General features: G+C 42.2%; 1 protein-coding gene across 1 annotated transcript in view; it reads left to right on the forward strand.

Moving 5' to 3' along the window:
• The window catches only part of LOC124802938 (putative inorganic phosphate cotransporter), a 279,538-nt gene that overhangs the window by 138,842 nt on the left and 114,154 nt on the right, over positions 1–26,542 (forward strand). Inside the window, exons 3-4 of the mRNA XM_047264024.1 lie at positions 6,389–6,597; positions 15,453–15,689. Coding sequence (XP_047119980.1) covers positions 6,389–6,597; positions 15,453–15,689 — 446 coding nt within the window. The remainder of the gene's footprint in view (positions 1–6,388; positions 6,598–15,452; positions 15,690–26,542) is intronic.

Consider the following 26,542-nt stretch of genomic DNA (forward strand, 5'->3'; position numbering starts at 1 on the left):
TGGGTGCGCGGTTTGAGGCGTTATGTCCCGGACTGCGCGGCCCCTCCCGCCGTAGGTTCGAGTCCTCCCTTGGGCATGGGTGTGTGTGTTGTTCTTAGCATAATTTAGTTTAAGCAGTGTGTAAGTCTAGGGACCGATGGCCTAAGCCGTTTGGTCCCTTACGAATTCACACACATTTGAACACTTCACTGATATTACTTTTGTTTTACAGTAAGCGAATAGTAAGAAAAGAATGTCACAGCAGAAAAAGAAATTACATTTGTATATGCTTACGAATGCTTTTAGCCTTAATAAACGAAGAGCGCTATGCACTACAGCTTATCTTTGAGTGTTCTGTGCGTTGTGACGTCGACGGCGACTCATCGGCGCTAGCGGCGTGATTATTGTCATTCGATCAGTTGTGAAATTGCACTGGGTACATTCTCTTGCTCAGAGTATGATTCTCCAGGCAATGATATTGTCCTTCGTCGCATTCCTCTTGTCGCGGGGTGGTAGCACGTAATCGTTACTACATGAATTCAGTTTCGAGCAATAACACACGCGATTATGTTATCAGTGCCCCGTACATTGTTTTAAAATAGTATAAAATTCATTTTGACTCGGCGACTGCGAAACTACAGGCCATCCGCTTGTATCTCACAATGACAATCACTGGTCATTCACGTGTACATTGTCCTGCTGTCTATAGTACACAAAGAAGCTCGCAGTATTCACTGTCTGCCACTTTGTTTCATAACGTCCATGTCAAAATTAAATTTAAACCGTGCCCAAAAAATAAGAACGCGGCCATACATTTTCCTGCGTTTCCGTCTACCACAATTAAACACCACACACGCGCATCCACGCCGCTACACTGCACACCCACTGACAGTCACTGTTCGACTACCGTTATCCATGTCGCTCTAGTATCACAGTTCATACACCAGCGCTGCATACTACATTTGGTTTTCCACAGCGCATTTCACGATAGCATTACAAGATAATCAAACCTACAGTGAAATTTTACATACTCAATTAATAAGAGATTCATGTAGCAATATACACAAATCAAAAAAAGTTTTGCATCATCCCGGTTCCCAGAACTTCTGAAGCTAGACGTTGACTGTGGATATTGTATCACAGACACAGTCCCTTTGACTGTTCAGAGATATCACTAAACCCGCCCAAAGATGTAAGCAACCATGCATGAGCAACGCTTATTAGATGGAGGGGGTCTGAGAGCCGAACAGTTCCAGTTATTCCACCAGGAAGGAGGTACACGGCTAGTGTTGTCTGTAGTTCAACAGACGGTCAATACCGTGGTTTGATCACGTCCGCGTTGTTACTCTGTGCCAGGAAGGGCTCTCAACAAGGGAAGTGTCCAGGCATATCGGAGTGAAACAAAGCGATGTTGTTGGACATGGAGGAGATACATAGAGACAGAAACTGTCGATGACATGCCTGGCTCAGGCCGCCCAAGGGCTACTACTGCAGTGGATGACCGCTACCTACGGATTATGGCTCGGAGGAACCATGACAGCAACGTCACCATGTTGAATAATGCTTTTCGTGCAGCCACAGGACGTCGTGTTAGACTCAAACTGTGCGCAATAGGCTGCATGATGCTCAACACCATTTACGAGCTATTACGCATCTGTAGCTTTCTCACTGCCCCTTATCTCTTAATTAAACTATTAATAGAATAAAAAATCGGCTTCAGTTGCTAGTAATTGTTTATCTATTGCACGATCGGTTTCGGAGGCCAAAGCTTCATCTTTAGATGCCAGAAAATACACTGAAGCGCCGAAGAAAGTGGTATAGGCACGCGTTTTCAAATACACAGATATCTAAATAGGCAGAATACTTACTGCTGTCTGCAACGCCTATATTAGAGAACAAGTGTCGGACGCAGTTGTTAGATCTGTTACTGCTGCAAAAATCGCAGGTTATCAAGATTTAAGTGAGTTTGAACGTGGTGTTGTAGTCGGCGCACGAGCGGTGGGATACATCTTCTCCGAGGTAGCGATGAAGTGGGAATTTTCCCGCACGATCATTTCATGTGTGTACCGTGACTATCAGGAATCCGATAAAACATTAAATCTCCGACATCGCTGCGACCAGAAAAAGATCCTGCAATAACGGGGCCAAAGACGACTGAAGAGAATCGTTCAGTGTGACAGAAGTGCAGCTCTTTCGCAAATTTCTGCAGATTTCAATGCTGGGCCATTAGTCATTCGACAAAACATCATCGGTATGGGCTTTCGGAATCGAAGGCCTACTCGTGTACGCTTTATGACTGCATGACACAAAGCTCTACGCCTCACTTGATCCCGTCAACACCGACCTTGGGGTGTTGATGACTGGAAACATGTTGCCTGGTCGGACGAATCTCGTATCAAATTGTATCGAGCGGATGGACGTGTACGAGTATGGAGACAACCTCATGAATCCATGGACCCTGCATGTCAGCATGGGACTGTTCAAGCTGGTGGAGGCTCTGAAATTGTGTGGGGCGTGTGCAGTTGGATTGATATGGGACCCCCGATACGTCTAGATACGACTCTGACAGGTGACGCGTACGTAAACATCCTGTCTGATCACCTGCATCCATTCATGTCCTCTGTGCATTCCGACGGACTTGGGAAACTTCAGCAGGACTATGTGACACCCCAAACGTCCAGAATTGCTACTAAGTGTCTCCTGGCACACTCTTTTGAGTTTAAACACTTCCGATGGCCACCAAACTCCCCAGACATGAACATTATTGAGCATATCTGACATACCTTGCAAAGTGTTGTTCAGAAGAGATCTCCACTCCCTCTTACTCTTAAGGGTTTATGGACTGCGCTGCCGGATACATGGTGTCAGTTCCCTCAAGTACTAGATTAGACATTAGTCGAGTCCATGTCACGTCGTTTTATGGTACTTCTGCGTGCTCACGGAGCCCCTACACGATACTAGGCCGATGTACCAGTCTCTTTGGCGCTTCATTATAATTATGGACACGTACTGCTGTGGAGGTGGGCGCCACAGTTGCTCGTCCTTCGCCGCCATGCATTTTTCTGGTGTGGGCGTGCCCTGTCCACCCCCCTTCCCCCAAAGACTGTCTGGCCCGACGGCCACACTTTTTTGTCACCAAAATTATTTGGTGGCATCTGAAGACGAAGCTTTAGACTTCGAAACCGGTCGTGCAATGGATAAGTAATTACTGGCAACGGAAGCGGGTTTTTTAGTCTATTAATATGTTACTCAGTTACGCATGTTCGCTTGATCAGATATTCTATACTTAATTAAACTATCAATTAGACGAAGAAACACCTGCAAATGGAAGAACCCGGGCGCATTCACAGTTCAGGGGCTGAAGATCAGCAGGTGAGTGTAGCATCCTAAGTGACAAGGAAACTAGTAGGCAGTAAAATCCCCATTGTAGCAAACTTTGCAAATTGATCAGTGCGCTTGCGGTCATCAGCACTGACAGACTTTGTAACAACAACTGTACATATAATAATTTTTTCCTTCTAATTTTCGATAAATTAGTGTAAGCAATGTTTTGATTTCTTTTCTTGTTCCTTTCATGTCGTTATGTTAAAGAAACTGTAAGCAACTTTCGATGTGAATGTTAATATTTATGTCAAATTTCAAGCAATGCTATAACAGAATTGAAGTGTAACCCATGTTGAATCTATTGTAACATTTTTAAAATTGTAATTATGCGCCTGGTCCATACGTAGGCAATGTATTAGGATATGTGGAATGTAAAACCTTTGGTGAATACCCTGTCTGTAGGGGGGCAGTAAAAGGTAGATGGCAGGCGAGCGCGGGAAAATGCACACGGGCGCGGCACGGCATAACGGGCTCAGCAATACAGTCGGAGTTGGGCATCGGTCTGAGGAACACGGTCCGGATCGAGGAGGCTATCCTGGAAAAAGTGGTTTCATTGAGCCTCGGATGTGCCGTTTCCGACGACTACACAGCATGGCTATCTTCTATAGGCACTGAATTGAAAAGGATTGCGACGCTAAGAAGTGCCGATACACCAAGAGCCATAGCTGTGATTGTATGTGTGCTGTGCGCCTCGCCATCTCGCTGCCCACCAACAGCCGCATCGACACGATCAGGTTGAATCTTTAGAATTGTATTCGTGTGGACCAGTGTTAATTTTGTTTCTGACTGTTCAATAACAGCTTAACTTTTACCTGAATTGTCCTATCAATTAATTATCCTAGTCACTAACCTAAACAGGGTCCTTTCCACAAGTTGTGCAATCCGAGTGTCCCGAAATGAAGATTTAAAGTTTATGTTAATAAGAATTACCTGCAGACCTATTTATGCTAGAATGAATTTTAAGGAGCTTTATGGTTAATGAAAATATAAGTAAAGAGCAAAGGTCTGACAAAGTTGTAAGATAATTTTGGAATTGTTTAGTAAGGAAGCTTAATTAATTTGAGACAAAAATAATGGTAGTTAAATGAGGAAGCAATTGGACAATAAGAGTAATAACTCATATTTTGTAAATCTTGAGTACTTAATGTTTCCAATAGTTAATGGTTTCAACACCGTGATCATAACAGTTTCAGGGTCCCCCCCCCCCCCCCCCCTTCTTTCACTCTTTTATTTTCTATTCATTTAAATTCTGAAGTGACTGAACTGATTTGACCAGCAAAGTAAAAGTCAATATAAAACCTAAATTTATCAGTGTTTTACCATTATTAAAATTGACATTGTATGTGTGTGTGTCAAAAGTGCTATTTCTAGGGTGACCTATGCCCGATTTCAGTCGGATCAATAGACAAATCGCAGTTTGTAGTAATCATTATAGTGTAATGTTGTGTATTTATAGCTTGTCCAAATTAGTACAGAAAGGGAAAATATTAGTTCAGTAGATTTTTCTGGTTCTAAAATTTACCATATAATGCAGTATTACTACGTGTTGATATGCTTGTACGTACATCCACTTGTACAAGGAAGAAACTCACTTAATGCCTAATTAGGCTGGCGACCGTATTATTAACAATTGGTAGCATCTGCTGTGTATGTTTCTTGCCCGTTCTAACGTGTAGTTGCACTTTAGACGTATCATTGTTGTTACTGAGTGGGTGTAAGTCTGATTTTGCCTCCATTCAGGTACACGCGGTCAACATATTTACCAAAATCCTTTCTTATAAGGTGAAGCCCGTCAACTTACAACAGTACAGGCTTTAAAGAGTTAACGTACGCCCGAGCGTAGACGTTACAACTTCGACTTGACATTTCTGGGTGGCAGCTCCAGTAATGGCTGAATGGTTGTTGTTGTGGTCTTTAGTCCTGAGACTGGTGTGATGCAGCTCTCCATGCTACTCTATCCTGTGCAAGCTTCTTCATCTCCCAGTACCTACTGCAACCTACATCCTTCTGAATCTGCTTAGTGTATTCATCTGTTGGTCTTCCTCTACAATTTTTACCCTCCACTCTGCCCTCCAATACTAAATTGGTGATCCCTTGATGCCTCAGAACATGTCCTACCTACCGATCCCTTCTTCTAGTCCAGTTGTGCCACAAACTCCTCTTCTCCCCAATCCTATTCAGTACCTCCTCATTAGTTATGTGATCTACCCATCTAATCTTCAGCATTCTTCTGTAGCACCACATTTCGAAAGCTTCTATTCTCTTCTTGTCCAAACTATTTATCGTCCATGTTTCACTTCCATACATGGCTACACTCCATACAAATACTCTCAGAAACGACTTCCTGACACTTAAATCTGTACCCGATGTTAACAAATTTTTCTTCTTCAGACAGGCTTTCTTTGCCATTGCCAGTCTACATTTTATATCTTCTCCACTTCGACCATTATCAGTTATTTTGCTTCCCAAATAGGAAAACTCATTTACAACTTTAAGTATCTCATTTCCAAATCTAATTCCCTCAGCATCAGCTGATTTAATTTGTCTACATTCTATTATCCTCATTTTGCCTTTGTTGATGTTCATCTTATATCCTCCTTTCAAGACACTGTCCATTCCGTTCAACTGCTCTTCCAAGTCCTTTGCTGTCTCTGACAGAATTACAATGTCATCGGCGAACTTCAAAGTTTTTATTTCTTCTCCATGGATTTTAATACCTACTCCGATTTTTTCTTTTGTTTCTTTTACTGCTTGCTCAATATACAGATCGAACAACATCGGGGAGAGGCTACAACCCTGTCTCACTCCCTTCCCAACCACTGCTTCCCTTTCATGCCCCTCGACTCTTATAACTGCCATCTGCTTTCTGTACAAATTGTAAATAGCCTTTCGCTCCCTGTATTTTACACCTGCCACCTTCAGAATTTGGTATGAAAGACATTTTAGCACATTTGGGTCACGTGGCTGGAACTTTTCGTACGTTTGATTTCATTGCGTCCCACTGTGTGTGTGTGTGTGTGTGCAGAGGCGGTGCCGGCGCGGTTGATCGTCGCCATCCAGTGCTTCCTCGGCACGTGGTGCACATACATGCTCCGGGTCAACCTGAGCCTGGTGCTGCTCGCCATGGTGCACCCCTCCAGGTCCGAGGAGCCCGTGGAGCCCCGCGACATCTTCCTGCTGCCGGCCTCCGCGGACAACCTGACCACAGCCTACTCGGAGGCCCCCCTGCCAGACGTAAGTAGGCGAGTGAGGTGAAGAAAGTGCTTCACCCAAGCTGCAGTGTAATCTCGACAAGCGAGGTGGTAGTTTATTGGTAAAAACAGGCACCGAGGAGTTTATTCTTGCATACTTCGTGAATGTGGCTGTTGCGATTAGCATTTAGTAGTCGTCCTTTCAGCGAATACCCTGCCAACCGCGTAACCTCCCCTATCCTAATCGGCCTACTGGATTGCGATATAACTGTGATCGCATGTGCGTAATGAGATTTTACAATGAGTAAGGCTATGATGAAATAAGATACTAAAAGGTATCAGATAGATTATATAATGGAAAGACAGAGTTTTAGGAACAAGGTTTTAAATTGTAAGACATTTCCAGGGGCAGATGTGGACTCTGACCACAATCTATTGGTTATGAACTGTAGATTAAAACTGAAGAAACTGCAAAAAGGTGGGAATTTAAGATGGGACCTGGATAAACTGACTAAACCAGAGGTTGCAGAGAGTTTCAGGGAGAGCATAAGGGAACAATTGACAGGAATGGGGGAAAGAAATACAGTAGAAGACGAATGGGTAGCTCTGAGGGATGAAGTAGTGAAGGCAGCAGAGGATCAAATAGGTAAAAAGACGAGGGCTAGTAGAAATCCTTGGGTAACAGAAGAAATATTGAATTTAATTGATGAAAGGGGACAATATAAAAATGCAGTAAATGAAGCAGGCAAAAAGGAATATAAACCTCTCAAAAATGAGATCGACAGGAAGTGCAAAATGGCTAAGCAGGGATGGCTAGAGGACAAATGTAAGAATGTAGAGGCTTATCTCACTAGGGGTAAGATAGATACTGCCTACAGAAAAATTAAAGAGACCTTTGGAGAAAGGAGAACCACTTGCATGAATATCAAGAGCTTTGATGGAAACCCAGTTCTAAGCAAAGAAGGGAAAGCAGAAAGGTGGAAGGAGTATATAGAGGGTCTTTACAAGGGTGATGTACTTGAGGATAATATTATGGAAATGGAAGAGGATGTAGATGAAGATGAAATGGGAGATATGATACTGCGTGAAGAGTTTGACAGAGCACTGAAAGACCTGAGTCGAAACAAGGCCCCGGGAGTAGACAACATTCCATTAGAACTACTGACAGCCTCGGGACAGCCAGTCCTGACAAAACTCTACCATCTGGTGAGCAAGGTGTATGAGACTGGCGAAATATCCGCAGACTTCAAGAAGAATATAATAATTCCAACCCCAAAGAAAGCAGGTGTTGACAGATGTGAAAATTATCGAACTATCAGTTTAATAAGTCATGGCTACAAAATACTAACACGAATTCTTTACAGACGAATGGAAAAACTAGTAGAAGCCGACCTCGGGGAAGATCAGTTTGGATTCCGTAGAATTGTTGTAACACGTGAGGCAATACTGACCCTACGACTTATCTTAGAAAATAGATTAAAGAAAGGCAAACCTACGTTTCTCGCATTTGTAGATTTAGAGAAAGCTTTTGACAATGTTGACTGGAATACTCTCTTTCAAAACGCCATTTACAATTTGTACAGAAACCAGAAGGCAATTATAAGAGTTGAAGGGCATGAAAGGGAAGCAGTGGCTGGGAAGAGAGTGAGACAGGGTTGCAGCCTATCCCCGATGTTATTCAATCTGTATATTGAGCAAACAGTAAAGGAAACAAAAGAAAAATCTGAAATAGAAATTAAAATCCATGGAGAAGAAATAAAAATTTTGAGGTTCGCCGATGACATTGTAATTCTGTCAGAGACAGCAAAGGACTTGGAAGAGCAGTTGAACGGAATGGACAGTGTCTTGAAAGGAGGATATAAGATGAACATCAACACAAGCAAAACGAGGATAATGGAATGTAGTCGAATTAAGTCGGGTGATACTGAGGGAATTAGATTAGGAAATGAGACACTTAAAGCAGTACAGGAGTTTTGCTATTTGGGGAGCAACATAACTGATGATGGTCGAAGTAGAGAGGATATAAATTGTAGACTGGCAATGGCAAGGAAATTGTTTCTGAAGAAGAGACATTTGTTAACATTGAGTATTGATTTAAGTGTCAGGAAGTCGTATCTGAAAATATTTGTATGGAGTGTAGCCATGTATGGAAGTGGAACATGGACGATAAATAGTTTGGACAAGAAGAGAATAGAAGCTTTCGAATCGTGGTGCTACAGAAGAATGCTGAAGATTAGATGGGTAGATCACATAACTAATGAGGAGGTATTGAATAGAATTGGGGAGAAGAGGAGTTTGTGGCACAACTTGACTAGAGGAAGGGGTCTGTTGGTAGGACATGTTCTGAGGCATCAAGGGATCACCAATTTAGTACTGGAGGGCAGCGTGGAGGGTAAACATCGTAGAGGGAGACCAACAGATGAATACACTAAGCAGATTCAGAAGGATGTGGGTTGCAGTAGGTACTGGGAGATGAAGAAGCTTGCACAGGATAGAGTAGCATTGAGAGCTGCATCAAACCAGTCTCAGGACTGAAGACCAGAACAACAACATTGATACATTTAAATAAAGTTCCCTTAGCTATGATCCAACAATTTATAATATGAGATTTTCACTCTGCAGCGGAGTGTGCTGCGGCAGATTAAAACTGTGTGCCGGACTGAGACTCGAACTCGGAATCTTTTGCTTTTCGCGGGCAAGTGCTCTCCACCTGAGCTGCACAAGCACGACTCACGACCTATCCTCACAGTTTCAATTTTGCCAGTACCTCGTCTCCTACCTTCCTAACTTCAAATGATTCAAATGGCTTTGAGCAGTATGGAACTTGAAATCTGAGGTCATCAGTCCCCTAGAACTTAGAACTACTTAAACCTAACTAACCTAAGGACATCACACACATCTTTGCCCGAGGCAGGAGTCGAACCTGCGACCGTAGCGGTCGCGCGGTTCCAGACTGTAGCGTCTAGAACCGCTCGGCCACATCGGCCGGCTTCCAAACTTCACAATTTACAATATCTTCATTAAAATTTCAATCAGTTATATAACGTCAGAAATAAATACACTATTACATCGATTACTTATTAAATATAATTTCTGTGATACAGCTTACAGCTCCAGAATCAAGTCAACAACGGATATTAAACGACGAAAGCTTTTGGTTCGCGCAGAAAGTATTTTATCTGCATTTTCTGTCTGGTAAGCAGTAGACCATCATGTCACACCTTTGAGATACATCCATCTAGAATTCAATCATAACGCCTATTTTAGCATTTATGAAGACCTACTAAGATGACAACTGTTGCGTATGGAGATCCAGGCCAAGGGATGAGAGATGGTGCGCGGTGGAGAAGCCGGAAGACGCGTGCAACGCCTGGCGTCGTTGACGGGGCCCTCCTGTGCGGCCCTCTTGCCCGCGGCGATGGACAGCAGACGACTGAGCGGACCGCGGCACAACACCAAAGTGGCGGGAACCACGGAAGCAGACCGTAGAAGAAAACAAGTTCACACCAGCACCATAGATATATAAATCGCCCTATGCCTGTTAGATCGTATAAAAATGATAATTTTACTGTTTTTTAATCCTGACAAGTACAGATTTTAGCTTTGACATCTACATATTTTAATTACACATTTTTAATATAAAAAAGATCTACTGAATACAGTATGTGCAAATGGAATGTAACAAATGTACCAGACGCCACCTGTCGGTAATAGTGTCATAATTAATATAAATGACGTGCACTCTGCCAACCAATTTTATGTGACGTAGCATGTGAAAGTTGCTGAATTGGACGGGTTACTCCTGTAACTTAAATATCAGGTACGTTCTGGTACATTTGATGTTGATAAGATAGGATGAAAAAGATTTGCTTTCGTGAAATAGTAAATTAGTATAATTATTTTTACAGATCTGAAGATGGTTCTGAATGAACCGAAACCGGTCATATGAATAATAAAAAAAAATTTGCAATCAAGACGGATTTAAAGTAACATTATAAAATCACTGATTGCTGTTATCCCATAAGACATTATGTCTGTTTTTGCTTAGATTATCTCTTCAGCCTTTTTCTGTTGCCGTTAGCCGCGCGGTAGCGTTCTCGCTTCCCGCGCCCGGGTTCCCGGGTTCGATTCCCGGCGGGGTCAGGGATTTTCTCTGCCTCGTGATGTCCTTAGGTTAGTTAGGTTTAAGTAGTTCTAAGTTCTAGGGGACTGATGACCATAAATGTTAAGTCCCATAGTGCTCAGAGCTATTTTTTTTTGTTGCCGTTACTTATAGATCTTTCATCGTTAGTGGCCCGTTCCGGCCGATTTTTAAGTTTTCATCGAAGCAGGAAAACTTGTATGCATCCCAGTGAATGTGGCGATCCTTATTTTTGAAGATGGGTGTGTCCACAGCATACTCATCATGAAAATTCAAAGAAATGGCAACAAGTGATCTCCGAGGACTTTGAAATGTGCAGGTATTTCATCGTGTGAAATTACTGAGATCCCGTCCCACCTTGAAGAACGCATCTTCCATCGATATGGCTCTCCACATGACAATTAATAATAAACTCGCACTGCAGTCGTCCTCTCTGTTCCGACCTTATGTGGGCTCCACAAGCAAGACAAAACTCCCAGGTGGACAAAAACAAAACAAACAAAAAAAACACTTTATTTTAACAAACATAAATGTACTGAACCACATAAAATGCACTGATGGCGCTAATTGTCTCATGATAGAACAGAAAGATCTTCCTGATTGGATCCGAATTCTAAATAATTATATCTTGAATTTGTGACAAAATGTCAAATCTGCAACTACTATCTGGTGCGATTCACATTCACTGTTGACTGTGGATAGTATAATTCTATATATAGTGGGCCACCAAAGGATGGTTGCCTGCAATCACGATCACTAAAGCCAATAAACCGGCAGATACTAAGTCCTGGTGCCAGAGTCCATGGGCGACAATGTTGCTGAGGCTGAATCTCGTTGCTGACGGCTGGGTGCTCGTTGTGGTCTCGAAGGCGTGATTCCAGGCTGGTGCAGTGGCTGGACTGGTTTGCCAGGGCCGTGCAGCTGCCTAAATACTACTCGGGTGTATGGATATGGCATGGCCTACTTGCTGGCACGTGACACAGTGGAGCATAGTAGTGCTGTGTCCGACATGCCTCCTAGTGATGATACAGCCGCCGCCTGTAGGGAAACTGAGCAACACTTGTCGTTGTGGCAGCTACTGGAGACACTCATGAAAACAACATGATGCTGTTGTGACCCAGAAATGTTTGTGTGTGATTCCCAAAGGTACTTTCCCTGCAGGTCTGCACTTCTCCTACCTGCTAGACTTGCATGCTATGTTAATGGACTGGGTGTGACAAAACAGTGCGCCTCCCCTACCCCGTCCACCCTAGAAGAAAAGATGGTGAACCATCTCGACATCCTGAAGTCCAGGTAAGTCGACGGCAGGCATAGGGGGCGATGTCCCCAAACCCTTGCTGCCAATACCAATTGGGATGGGGGTGTCCATTTCGGCAGCAACACTGTCGTTGATGTTGGTGTCAGGCTGGCTGTCAGCTTCCTACTGTGGAAGACGTTGCTACTGCAGGCATGGATGGTCGAACTCGGAAACTGGGGGTGAGCTATTTGCAACAGACAGATTTATGGAATGGCTGGTAGAAGACCCTGGGCCATGCAGAGGTGCAGCATATTATTCTTTTGTTTTACCATATCTGGTCTTCCAGCTGAACGTCGACCATGGCTCTGTCCAGGAGCTGGATGATCCACGCCAGGGCCTATCGGTACTTGCACTGCATAAAGTCTGTCACCCACACCCCATTGTGAAGTCGACAGTGACAATGTGTGTGTGTGTGTGTGTGTGTGTGTGTGTGTGTGTGAAATCTTATGGGACTTAACTGCTAAGGTCATCAGTCCCTAAGCTTACACACTACTTAACCTAAATTATCCTAAGGACAAACACACACACACACCCATGCCCGAGGGAGGACTCGAACCTCCACCGGGACCAGCCGCACAGTCCATGACTGCAGCGCCTGAGACCGCTCGGTTAATCCCGCGCGGTGACAGTGACAATGATGCAGCCGCTAGAGAGAGTTGTCATGGGCCACTGGTTTCATTATAGAGAGCTTGGTGCACTATGTGTGGCCAGTAATCTTTCTGCTGAACTCGCTTCATCTCGTGGAACTGAACGATTTGATGCCAGGAACAGAGTGAGTGCATTATCGATGTTGCACTCTTGCTGCAGCTTTGCTATTTGAGACTTGAAAATTATTATCAAGTATCCCACCATCCCATTGGAAGCTGGGTGAAATGTGGCTGTTTTCTCGTGATGAATACTCTTGGACTCACAATTAAGTGTTGGAATTTTGTATATGTAAACTATGGTCCACTGTCAGCAACTATCGTTTCCAGAAGGCCATCAATGGCAAAATTTATAGCCAATGCTTGAATAGGTTTGGCCATTGTAGATGACTGCACGCAAGAAATATAAGGGAATTTACTACAAGTATCCACTAAAACAAGTCAGTGTGCCCAATGGATGGGTTCACAAAGTCTACATAAAGTCTGCATCACAGGTGAATTTCATGAGGGCGTGGTAAATATTTTCGCGCTGGGGCTGCTTGATTTCGCTGGCAGCAGTTGGCAAGTGTACTGTCTTTGTATTTATCTATACCTCTCCAAAAAACACATTTGCAGACCTATACATTTTGTCAATACCTTGATCGAGCAGGTACAAAACGTGGTGCTGAAAATTTTTTAGAATGATTAGTATCGTCTTGCTATTGTCTTGGATTAGCAGAATCCCTTTCAATATTCAAAGTTTGTGCCAGTAGTACCATTAAGCAGTCCAATCTCGGTTTTGAAGGAGTTTCCTATCTGTCAGCCACCTGTGTTGAACATACGGCATCACATCTTGTAGGGTAGTGTCCTCTGGCAGCAGCTTGGCTATTGACTTGGCGTGGATCAGAAACTGTGTGACAATTTCGCTGTGCTGGCATCAGGGTTTTGGATGCGAAAGAAGTAGGGCGCTCTACTCCATGTACCTTGCGGGAAACACCTGCCCTGAGCCCATAATTCGACGTTTCTGCTTCCACAATAAGCAATTTGTTTGGGTCATACGCTATCAGACACATTGGTAGGAGAGGAGCACACTTAAGGTCTTGGGAAGTCTTTTAACAAGTGTCGAACCAGTTCCACCAAATGCCCTTGTTCTGCAAATCGTGAAGAGATTCCATGTTATACCTGCAGCATAAGGGATGAACATACAACAATAATTAAGTGGCCTGAGGACTGATTTTAATGGTTTAGCATCCTGTGCCCCTGGTAACTTTCGGATAGCTTCCATATGCTGTGGTGTGGGGTAGATCCATGAAATACTAAAGATGTAACCAAAGTATTCCAATTGTTGGACAAAAATGGCATATTTGCCATTGTTCCATTTTACATTGTGTGTCTCCAAGACTCAGAAGAGGGCTACAAAATTTGTGGAGAGATCCATGGCATTTTTACCCTGATGACAATATCATCCAAGTAAATTGAGGTGCAGGAACCTCCTTTATCAGTCATTCCATGAGCTATAGAAAAATAGTGAACTGGATACGCTGAATAGCTGGCGATTTTACTGAAACAGCCCAAAAGACATGTTTATCAATAGGATGCGTCTAGAATCCTCATCGAAGAGTAGGTGTAGGTAAGTGTCCCAGAGGTCGATCTTCATGAAGACTGTACTACCTGACAGACTATACATCATCTCCTCTGCCTCTAGAACAGGATATTTGTCAATTATTGTCTGGCATTCACATGGCCGTAAAGTCTCCATAAATCCGTAAGGTAGGTCTTGTTTTTTCTTCCACCAAAACAATTGGGGCTATCCACGAACTGTTAGCAACTGGTGTAAGGATCTCGTCATCCCGTAACCACTGGATACCACCCTCAGCTTATCTAATAAAGCAAAAGGTATATTCCCTGCTTTACAGAATTTGAGGACTATCGAAGGCCTCAATGTAATGTGCGCCTCTTAATTAATAATACAAGTTGCCTGCCCAGTGAATATGGAACCATATTTCGATAGTAGTTCTTGCAGGTGCGTACTGGGTAAGGAGGGCTGAATCTGATGAGTATAATTGTGCATTTCCAAACCTAATTTGTTCAAAAGATCCAATCTCGAAATGTTAGTAGCTCGTTTGATGCAACCACCAAGAGGTGAGCCGTAAAAGGTGATTCGTGATACTGTACTTAAGAGCAAAGCAATTGTGGTGTCAAGGCACCCTATAAATGAGATGGCGGCTGCTTGTCTCTGGCGAATGGAGCAGGATGACCGCAGAATGTTTCAGCGAGTCCATTACTTGTTCTCAGAAGGCAGGCACAGATGTGCAGTTACAATGTGATTGGTGCACAATACGGGAACCCTCCTTGTGTTGGTCAAACATTGTCGAGCAGAATCTTAATGATGAGTATGCCTGCTTTCACGTTCCCATGGAATGCAGTATCAGGCCACTGTCACATCCGAATGCCCCACATACCTCCATATTACACAATTAGACCAGCTGGCCAAATAAAGACTGATCGTAAATTTGCCATCTCACATGACTGCATGGCATCTCTATATCCTTCATAGTGACCGCTCAACAGCTGACACTGTTCACTGTCTTATATACCGTACAAAGTGTGATAAAAACATTAAACATGGACAGCAATTTCCAGTTTGCTAGACACTGTACCTATCACAGAGGACAGAAACTACCCAGTGATGGTCTGCATGCGTGCAAAGTTACATAGACATTCGAGAATGTGATCTGAGTACTTCATCTTTTTTTCTCTGGCAGTGGTATTTTTATGTCTATGAGGCAAATTGAAAGCATGACATGTAGCAGAGTTTCGCCCACACTGTGTTGCAGTATGGGCCACGGTACAGCTGGTCGCAGACGGCACAGGGCCACGTGCTGTCAGCCTACTTCTACGGCTCGGTGGTGGCGCACATCCCTGGTGGGATGTTGGCCGAGCTGCTGGGCCCACGGCTCGTGGTGGGCGTCACGTCGCTGGCTGGTGCTGTCCTCACCATCCTCTGCCCGCTCGCGGCTGATGCTGGGGTCGGCTGGCTCTTTGCCACCCGCCTGTTCATTGGCGTCTGTGGGGTGAGTACCTGTCTCTACTACTGCTTTATCTTAACCCTGCCCATCGCTGTAGCCGAGTGGTCAGCACGGCAGAATGCCATTTGAGGCTCCCGGGCTCGATTCACATCTAGGTCATAGACTTACTCCACTCAGTGACTGGCTGTTGTGTTGTACTCATCACAATTTCATCTTCATCTACATGCAAGTCGCCACAGTGGGAAGTGGCATCAACTGAAAAAACTTGCACCAGGCGACTGGTCAACCCAACGTGAGACCCTAGCTGCATGCACATTTCTTTTAGTCTCAACCCTTCCCTTTCTAATTTGGACGTTTTGTACCTAGTACATGTCGAGTTTTTAGTGTCCACAATTTGCGACCCACCAACTACATTGGTGTGCGAATACTAAGGATGAAAGTCACTGCTGCCAAGTACCAGAAGTCGATGTAACTTGCACCATGCATAGAAAGAACTGCTACAGTGTAGTACAGAAGGTAACTAAAAGAAATACACAATTAAACGAGCAGAAATGACCTTTTATTCAAAGACAATAATTACATTGAAGTCACCATGATTCATGTTGGTCCCCTGGGCATTACGAGTGATGGGACTTGCTTCTTCATATCATGTGTGATCACCGCAAATGGCACTGCATCCTTTACAACGTGCTCCCATGCTGACCACAAGAACTGGTAGAGAGTTCTTCTGGTAGCGCGTTCCACTCCTCTACCAGCGTGGTTACCAGCTGCTGGATGGTCATTGATACATGTGGACATCCTGCAGTGCATCTCCTCAAAGCACCCGACACTTGCTTCGGAGGAATGTAGTCAGGAGAATGGGCAGCCTAGTTCATTCACCAAATATCCTCTCGCTCCATGAGCTCCTCCAACTGTCTGTTGAATCTGGTCACGCATTGTCATTCACAAAAATGAAGTCAGGAGCAAATGCACCCCTGAAATTATGCACATGGGGAAGGAGTACAATGTCACAATAACATTGACCAGCCAGTGTACCATGTTCAAAGATTTGGAGGTCGGTACACCCAAGCAATATGATGCTTACCTGCACCATATTACGTGGACCACCAAATGATCATTCTCAGCAATGCTGGATATACCCTTATACGATGAGAGATGGGAACACTTAATGTCTAACATGATAATTTTAGTGGTCCATGTGTTATGGTTTGGGTGGGCATCATGTTCCTTTGGTACACTGACCTCCAGATCTTGGATCATGGTACGCTCGCTGGTCAATGTTGTTGCGACATGTACCCCTTCCCCATGTGTGTATTGTAAGAGGTAAATTTGGCCTTGACTTAACTTCTATGGATGACGGTGCACTATATGCAATACAGAACAGCGCACGTAGAGGAGCTATTGGAACGAGAGGTTATTCAGCGAATGGACTGGCCTGCCATTCCCCAACTTTAATCACATGGGGCATGTGTAGGATGCATCAGGAAGATGTATTGCAGCATGTCCACAAGCCCCAACCACCATCCAGCAATTTATCAGCCATGCTGATGGAGAAAAGGAACACCTTACCAATCTTGTAGTCAGTATGTGAAAACGTTGCAGAACATGTATTGCCATCTGTGGTGATCACATAACCATGTTCCAATGTTTGTAGTGTTTGGGAGACCATCATGAATCACGGTAACTTCAATGTTATTATCGTCTCTGAATAAAAATGTCTTTACTGTCCCTCCTATTGAGCACTTCCCCTTGGACATATATCCAGTCTTTGCAGGTTTTGTGTGAACTTATAGTTGACACAAACGTACTGTCATATAAATGAAAATCTTATACAATTACAAAAGTCGTGAAAAGCTGCTGTGAATTTATGAACTAAGTCTGATTTATGGAAGGGTCATTGTTCTCCTTTCAATAAATTATTGCAGGGTAAAAGAAGGTGCTCAATAATTTGGTCTGCTCTATTAAATGTGCACTGTGTATTTCCAATTATTCTGAAGCATGTGTAATAGACTTTTAGTTTTCCACAGTCTGTTAATATGACTGGAAAGCTCAGTGATAGTGATAGTATAATTACGACTTGTAATGTTCTTAGAGCTTCTGTGAGCTGAACGTAGGGAAGAGCCTGACGATACAATTGTTCCATTATCTGTCCCACCCACAAACACAGTGCAAAATTCCCCTCTGCCGCAACACTAACACTCCCACTGAGATGACAATGTCACATGAATACTCTTCTCTTCTCCTATTCCAACCGTATTTTATACATTCGCAAGGCATGAGTTACAAGTCTTTTGTTTACTGTATTGCTTTAGTTCCACTAGTACCATGGGAATTGTATTTAGGAATAAACTATGATGCAGACGGTGAATGCTGCAAATTACAATACTCAATTGTGGGTAACAAACTATTTTGTGTATCACATCAGTTGTTACAAGCAGGTTGTCAGTTCCGATTCAGGACCAAAAAGACCCTGTACTAGCTGGAATCATTATTGATCAACTACTCCTTATCAGTGACATCATCAGAAGCATCATCAGTGAAGTCATCACCCTTATCAGTGGGAAGCCATGGACCCCTTCCTACCACCCATTTCTTATCTCCAGCCAACCATAGGACAGTATTAAACGCTAAAAATCCAGTATGGCAGAAATAGCCTAGATGTGTTAATGGGAAATTAAAAATCCATCTCCCCTCTCGCATTCCCTTCCCGTTACCTGCCACCAGTTATGTTGTTGTTATCATCAGTCCAGAGACTGGTTTGACGCAGCTCTCCCTGTTACTCTACCCTGTGCGAGCTTCTTCATCTCCAAGTAACTACTCCAACCTACATCCATCTGAATCCACTTAGTGTATCCATCTCTTGGTCTCCCTCTACGATTTTTGCCCTCCACGCTACCCTCCAATACTAAATTGGTGATCCCTTGATATCTCAGAATGTGTCCTACCAACCAGTCCCTTCTTCTATTCAAGTAGTGCCGTAAATTCCTCTACTCCCCAAATCTGTTTAGTACCTCCTCATTAGTTACATGATCTTCACATCTAATCTTGAGCATTCTTCTGTAACACCACATTTCAAAAGCTTCTATTCTCTTCTTGTCCAAACTATTTATCGTCCATGTTTCAGTTCCACACATGGCTACACTCCATACAAATACTTTCAGAAACGACTTCCTGAGATTTAAATCAATACTCGATGTTAACAAATTTCTCTTCTTCAGAAACGCTTTCCTTGCCATTGCCAGTCTACATTTTATATCCTCCCTTCTTCAACGATCAGTTACTTTTCCTCCCGAAATAGCAAAATGCTTTAAGTGTCTCATTTCCTAATCTAGTTCCCTCAGCATCACCCGACTTAGTTCGACTACATTCCATTATCCTCGTTTTGCTTTTGTTGATTTTCATCTTATATCTTCCTTTCAAGACACTGTCCATTCCATTCAACTGCTCTTCCAAGTTCTTTGCTGTCTCTGACAGAATTACAATGCCATCGCCGAACCTCAAAGTTTTTATTTCTTCTCCATGGATTTTAATACATACTTCGATTTTTTCTTTTGTTTCTTTTACTGCTTGCTCAATATACAAATTGAACAACGTCGGGGAGAAGCTACAACCCTGTCTCACACCCTTCCCAACCACTGCTACCCCTTCATACCCCTCGGCTTTTGTAACTGCCATCTGGTTTCTGTACAAATTGTAAATGGTCTTTTGCTCCCTGTATTTTACCCCTAGCACCTTCAGAATTTGAAAAAGAGTATTCCAGTCAACAGTCAAACCCTGTCTTCTCCTTCTGAGTCTACAAATGCTTGAAACGTAGGTTTGCCTTTCCTTAATCTATCTTCTACGGCAATGCATAGGGTCAGTATTGCCTCACGTGTTCCAATATTTCTACAGATTCCAAACTGATCTTACCCGAGGTTGGCTTCTACCAGTTTTTCCATTCATCTGTAAATAATTAGTGTTAGTATTTTGCAGCTCTGACTTATGAAACTGATAGTTCAGCAGTTTTCACACCAGTCAACACCTGCTTTCTTTGGGATTGGAATTATTATATTCTTCTTGGAGTTTGACGGTATTTCACGTGTCTAATACATCTTGCTCACCAGATGGTAGAGTCTTGTCAGTGTTGGCTCTCCCAAGCCTACCAGTAGTTCTAATGGAATTTTGTCTACTCCCAGGGCTTTGTTTCGAAATTAGGTCTTTCAGTACTCTGTCAAATCCTTCATGCAGTATCATGTCTCCCATTTCATCTTCATCTACGTCCTCTTCCATTTCCATAATATTGCCCTCAAGTACATCGGCCTTGTATAGACCCTCTATATACTCCTTCCACCTTTCTGCTTTCCCTTCTTTGCTTAGAACTGTTTTTCCATCTGAGCTCTTGATATTCAGACAAGTGGTTCTGTCTTCTCCAAAGATCTCTTTAATTTTCCTGTAGACAGATATACGTCTCTACATCCTTACATTTCTCCTCTAGCCAACCCTGGTTAGCCATTTTGCACTTCCTATTGATCTCGTTTTTGGGATGTTTGTATTCCTTCAGTTACTGCAGTTTTATATTTTCTCCTATCATCAATTAAATTCAATATCTCTTCTGTTACCCAAGGATTTTACTACCCCTCTTCTTTTTACCTATTTGATCCTCTACTGCCTTCACTATTTCATCTCTCGAAGTTATTCATTCTTCTTCTACTGTATTTCTTCCCACTGATCTTGTCAATCGTCCCCTAAAGCTCTCCATGAAACTCCCTGTAACCTCTGGTTCCTTCAGTTTATCCAGGTCCCATCTCCTTAAATTCTCACCTTTTTGCAATTTTTTCAGTTTTAATCTACAGTTCATAACCAATACATTGTTATCAGAGTCTACATCTGGCCCTGGAAATGTCTTGCAATTTAAAACCTAATTCCTAAATCTCTGTCTGAATATTATATAATCTATCTGAAACATTCCAGTGTCTCCAGGCATCTTCCACGTATACAAACTTCTTTCATGATTCTTAAACCAAGTGTTAGCTATGATAAGTTATTCTCTGTGCAAAATTCCAACAGGCGGCCTCCCCTTTCATTTCCTACCCCCATTCCATACTCACCTACTACTTTTCGTTCTCTTTCTTTTCCTACTATGGAATTGCAAACCCCCATGACTATTAAATTTTCGTCTCCCTTCAATATCTGAATAATTTCTTTTATCTCACTAATCATAGTGCAGTATTAAAAATCCAAGTTGATGGAGATATACCAGTTGTGCTTCATACCCTATGACCCTCCTCTCTATCTCCATCCAGTCAGAGCATAGTATTAAAATGACACATAAACTGATGTCGAGCTGCATCATTTCTGTTGCACGCAACACGTCACACTCCTTCCTGCTCCTTATTTCCAGCCAATCATAGTGCAGTATTAAAAAGAAAGAGCTGAATACAGTGCAGTCCCATGTGGGCTGTGCTCAGTAGTACCTGAACGATCTGAATCCACACGCCTCTCCCTCCTCTTCTCCAGTCAGGGGCTAGTATTACTATTACGATTTAACCCCATCTGGGCTGTCCTCAAAAGTATCTGAAATATTTATAAATAATTCATCAAATTATCTGAACTGTGTAAAATAATTATGAACTATGAGTTCATTACTGACTTCCAAAAAATCGTTTATGGACTGCCTCAGCAATCAAATCAGTAAATTTCGTTTGAAGCCATAATCGAAATATTGGAATGAGTATATAACAAACATTCCGTAAGTAATGCTAAGGTTGCCACCTGCTGTCTGTAAGTGGTTATTTCGCGTTGATGTTGTATATAGGTGGTTGTCACATTAATGAGACTGGACCATGTAGCAGTATACAGTATACAGTAAATTTCGTTTGAAGCCATAATTGAAATATTGGAATGAGTATATAACAAGCACTCCGCAAGTAATGCTAATGTTGCCACCTGCTGTCTGCAAGTGGTTATTTCGCATTAATGTTGTACATAGGTGGTTGTCAACTTATTGAGACTGGACCGTGTAGCAGTATACATGGAGAAAGCTTTTGACAATGTTGACTGGAATACAATCTTAAATTTGTGAAGATAGCGGCGGTAAAATACAGGGACCGAAATGCTGTTTACAACTTCTACAGAAACCGGAAAGCAATTACAAGGCGTGACATGGAAGGACTGGAAGAAGATATAAAAACTTTTAACTTTGCCATTGATATTATAATTCTGTCAGAGACAGCAGAGGATTTGGAAGAACAGTTGAAAGAAATGGGCAGTGTTTTGAAAGAAAGATGTAAGATGAAGATTACCAAAAGCAAAACAAGGGTAATGAAATGTAGTCGAGTTGAGTCAGGCGATGCTGAAGGAATTAGATTAGGAAACAAGTAGTAAATGTGTTTCATTTGGGAAGTTAAATAAGTGATAATGACAGAAGTAGAGAGGATATAAAAGGTAAACTAGCAATGGCAAGAAAAGCGTTTCTGAAGAGAAATTTTGCTAGCATTGAATATAGATTTAAATGTTAATGAGTCTTTTCTGAAAGTTTTTATATCACGTGTAGCCATGTATGGAGGTGACATATGAACAATAAACAATTTAAGAGACTAGAAGCTTTCTAAGTGCGTTGCTACAGAAGAATGCTGAAGAGTAGATGGGTAGATCGCTTAACTAATGAGAAGGTACTGAATAGAATTTGGAAGAAAAGAAATTTGTGGCATAACGTTTCTAAAAGAAGGGATAGGTTGACAGAGCACATTTTGAGGCATCAAGAATTTATCAATTTAATCAATGTAGTATTGGAGGGAAGTATGGGGGGGGGGGGGGGGGTTAAACTGTGGAGAGACACAAGGAGGCGAATACAGTAAACAGATTCAAGTGGATATGACGTTGCAGTAACAATTCAGAAACTTGCAGGCTTGCACAGGATAGAGTAGCGTGGACAGCTGCCCCAAACCAGTCTTCAGACTGAAAGCCTTCGCAACAACAACAACAACAACATAGTACATTTTCATTAATAATCATATTGGGCACCCACTGATAAACAGTTAACCAGAAGCGATTGCCTGACAGTGTTTAGCATCTGCTTTCACGCTGGAGCCATCACAGCAGCTGGGAGCTAGGATGCCTGTATACTGAAGTGCATCCATGGTTTCATATGAGAAAACCAGAGACAGTCTTGAGACTTAATTATTCACAATGTCATCGAAGACTAACTTTCATTTTCAAGAGTTCAACTGCTTTAAGCTCATGTGTGCTGCCTTCAGGCACATCTTTGTGGTACACGTTCTGCTAAGTGGTGTCGTAATCGTTCTTTCCGTAACGAAGGGGTTACATACTCGAAAAGTATCTCTCTCTTTTATAGATTTAAAAAATGTAATCTGAGAAATAAATTGATAACTTCAATTTGTATAAACTTACAGCCAAAAAGATTATGGCACACATTTTATGAATTTATACCGTGGAGTCGTGGATGAATTTGAAGCTATTTATAGTGCAAAGACGAAAATTGTGGTGCCATGTCAGAGCGAATATTTTCAGGCTTCAAAATAGTGACAGATTCCGCTGCTTGCTGCGTGTAGGAAGTTCTAAAAGGATAACACTTATGTACCTGGTCGACAGATCACTGTATTGAAAATTCCTGGAAGATTGAAAATGTGAACTGAATGAATGATCTTGGTCGTCGTTGGAATGCCCCAAAAGTCGGTGCTGCTGTGACGTTAGTCAGCAGCTACTCACAACTCTCGCGCACAGTGCAAAAAAACTACAATAAAACATGAACAGGCGTACCCTGCCAGTTATAGACGGGTCTTCAAACTACGGCCAGATTCTGCAGCTGTAATATTGAAAAAATATTGCCAGTGATAAAATAATTGCTAAGTGACAGATAAAAATCCTACTGGTGCTACGTGAAAGAATTAACAAAAGCTGCAAAAAGTAGTAAATTTCTTTGACATTTACGGACACACAGTTCTCAGAATTTCCTTGTGTGGTAAGGAGTCTGAAACGGGGGGAAGGTGTAGTTAAAGTCCAGAAAGTGGGGAGTTGAAAATAATTTAACAGGCAAAGCGATAGTATACAATACAACATAAAGGAACATGTAGAGTCTTGTACTGTAGCAATCAAGGAAGAGGATGTTTTTTGGTGGCTAGTGTCCACTTTCTACAAACCAACTCCACACATGTATTAACAGGATTCTTTATTTACATAAATGGGAAGCTACTTATCTTTAAGAGAGTGCATGTCTTGCGATACAAGCTCTTCAGTCCTCTTGCAGACAATATCGGTATTCTAGCTGTTACAGACTTTAGTATCGCTATGGGTAAAGTACAGGTCACGCTATGTACACTAATCTGGTCCCAATGTACTGAGCAGTTGAGCTAATGACTGAGATTGAGCTAGTGACAGAGACTTATACTGAGGCCCTCAGCGGTGGCGATCTACATACTTGTGGTCAAGAGGGCGTTGGCAGTGTGAGTCTTTGGCGTCTCTCCTGATAGGCGAGCTTGATCCAGTGCCTACTGTCCATCTTCTTGCTACATCTTTGCCGACCGGTGTGCTGGCGTCAGCTTACGCCAGCACAAAACATATTGTACGATGTGTGTTAAATATTTATGAATAGCTGTCTTTACATAGAAAACATTATGACCAATGTACGGATTCAAAATTGATTTAAAAGTATCCAGTACTATGAGGAAACGTCGTCCAGGCTCTCCCTGGGCTGGCACAGAAGTAATCGATGAGTGCTCCCAACTGAGGAAAAGAATGCTCGTACAGCAGGGCGTAATTGGGCATTTGTGGAGCCGTGGAGTGAAGAGTTAAAGAGTTTAAGTATATTTGAAACACTATATATGTGAGAGCACTACGCTCAGAACTGTGAGGCATTGTAACCTAAATCAGCAGACGAGAATTTTGACGACAGTTTGTGAAAGTATGTTCTCAGTACCACGTATTTTAATATCTGAAAGACATTTTGGTAATTATAAGTGGAAAGTGAATAGTTGAGGCTATATGTATTTACAGCGGTGAATGGTTTCCACTATGTCAGATAAAAAAAAAAGCTCATGAATTTTGCAAGGAATTCAGGCTTAACGTCGAGTTATATAGCCTGACCTGACAACATTATAATATTTTAAACTTGGTTGTAAAAAAAGCACCATTTCGTAGCAGGATATTTGCCCAACGTTAGCCCAAGTCAAGGGGAGAATACTGAAATTCCTTGAAGTGTTTTCGGTAATTTTGAAGGTTTTCTTCCTCATGACTTAAACGATGGCGATTTAAACAGAATAAGAAGATGTAACTGAGCAAACTAGCCCCTCCTTTGCTGTTTTATTCCTTTTATTTTTTAACGGAACTTTTCCGTTTTACCTCCAAAGTATACCAGCATTGTTATCAGAATTTCATTGGCAAAGTACCGTTCAATGAGTATGGTATAATTGTAGAATGTTTAACTTATGGTTAAGCAGAAACCATACGGGGCACTAGGCAATCATAATTGCAGGTGAATGAAATTATAATCACATTGAAAGCTATTTTGTTAAATCTAAATTCAAATAGTGTGAAGTGTAAAGGACATTGTCCATTAGATGTGTAATATTTGTACTGTGTTATTAAACAAAAGATTGACTCTAATATTTAATGTCATTGTGTGATGTCCTGTCAAGTGTCTTAAATTATTTGGTTTGAATTATTCAGATGCAAAGTGAGTACATTGAAAAGGAAAGTTATTTAAAATAGAAGGCACTGTGCTACCTCATAAAATGTAGTGAGTTTTCTGTTAACAACATTTTATTGTGTTCTACTACCGATTTGGCATCTTGGGTCATACTATATTATCTCTTGAGATCGTGTAATAATGGAGTCTAGAACGAAAATAATATTACACAACACCAGAAAATGGGAGCATTGGACCTATTTGTGTACCAGCATAACCTGCATTGTTGCCAGACCTCCCACGAGGTCAAGGTCAAACTAGTCATCTCCTCCACACTCGTCCACTCCTTCCCTCCCCTCCCCACAACCCCTCCCCTCTGGACGAATTGGGTAACGTATAAATCACGGGAAATTAAAGAAATCAGAGGTGGGACATATCCCTACTGGATTGTAGTACTGGCATGGCCTGCATAGTTGCCAGACATCCATAGGACACTTACCAGTAAAATTTATTACTCAATTATTATAATTTTTGACATAAAATTGCTACCAAATTTTTTCCAAGATCATTTTCCTTAATTGTATAATTTATTATTATATTTATTACTCTCGTACTCCCCTTCTCCTAAGATGGCATAAACACCTCACTATGGTGGGGAATTCAAAGTTCAAACACGGAATAAGATTTTCACTCTGCAGCGGAGTGTGCACTGATATGAAACTTCCTGGCAGATTAAAACTGTCTGCCGGACTGGCACTCGAACTCCGGATCTTTACCTTTCGTGGGTATGTTCTCTACCCAAGCACGACTCGTGGCCTGTCCTCACAGTTCTACTTCCCCAGTACCTCGTCTCCTACCTTCCAAAACTCACAGATGCTCCAGCAGGAGAGTTTCTGTGAAGTTTGGAAGGTAGGAGTGCCAAGCGAGGAAGGAGTCTGACAAGTGCGCTGATACATTACCTGCAAGAGTGGCCCACACGACAGCACTCTGGCCCATCCACCAACACCCTGACAGTTCCTGTTAAGAAGATAGCTACATATACAATGGTCGGTAAATACTGTAACCAGTGATAAACTCTACAGTGGACACATCACAGTCATCTTTATAATACAAGTCATTTTTTCATTTATTTTGCCATGTATTTAATCCACAAGACTTTTGCATCTTACTCCGTTTCTCATTTCGATCCCTAGCAAAACAATCACGAAGATAAAAACCAGTGTGCATCACAGATAAAACAAATCTTCATTCCAAACAGATGAATTCGATTTTGCCT

The sequence above is a fragment of the Schistocerca piceifrons genome, chromosome 6, assembly GCF_021461385.2.
Source record: "Schistocerca piceifrons isolate TAMUIC-IGC-003096 chromosome 6, iqSchPice1.1, whole genome shotgun sequence".
Taxonomy (NCBI): Eukaryota; Metazoa; Arthropoda; class Insecta; order Orthoptera; family Acrididae; genus Schistocerca; species Schistocerca piceifrons.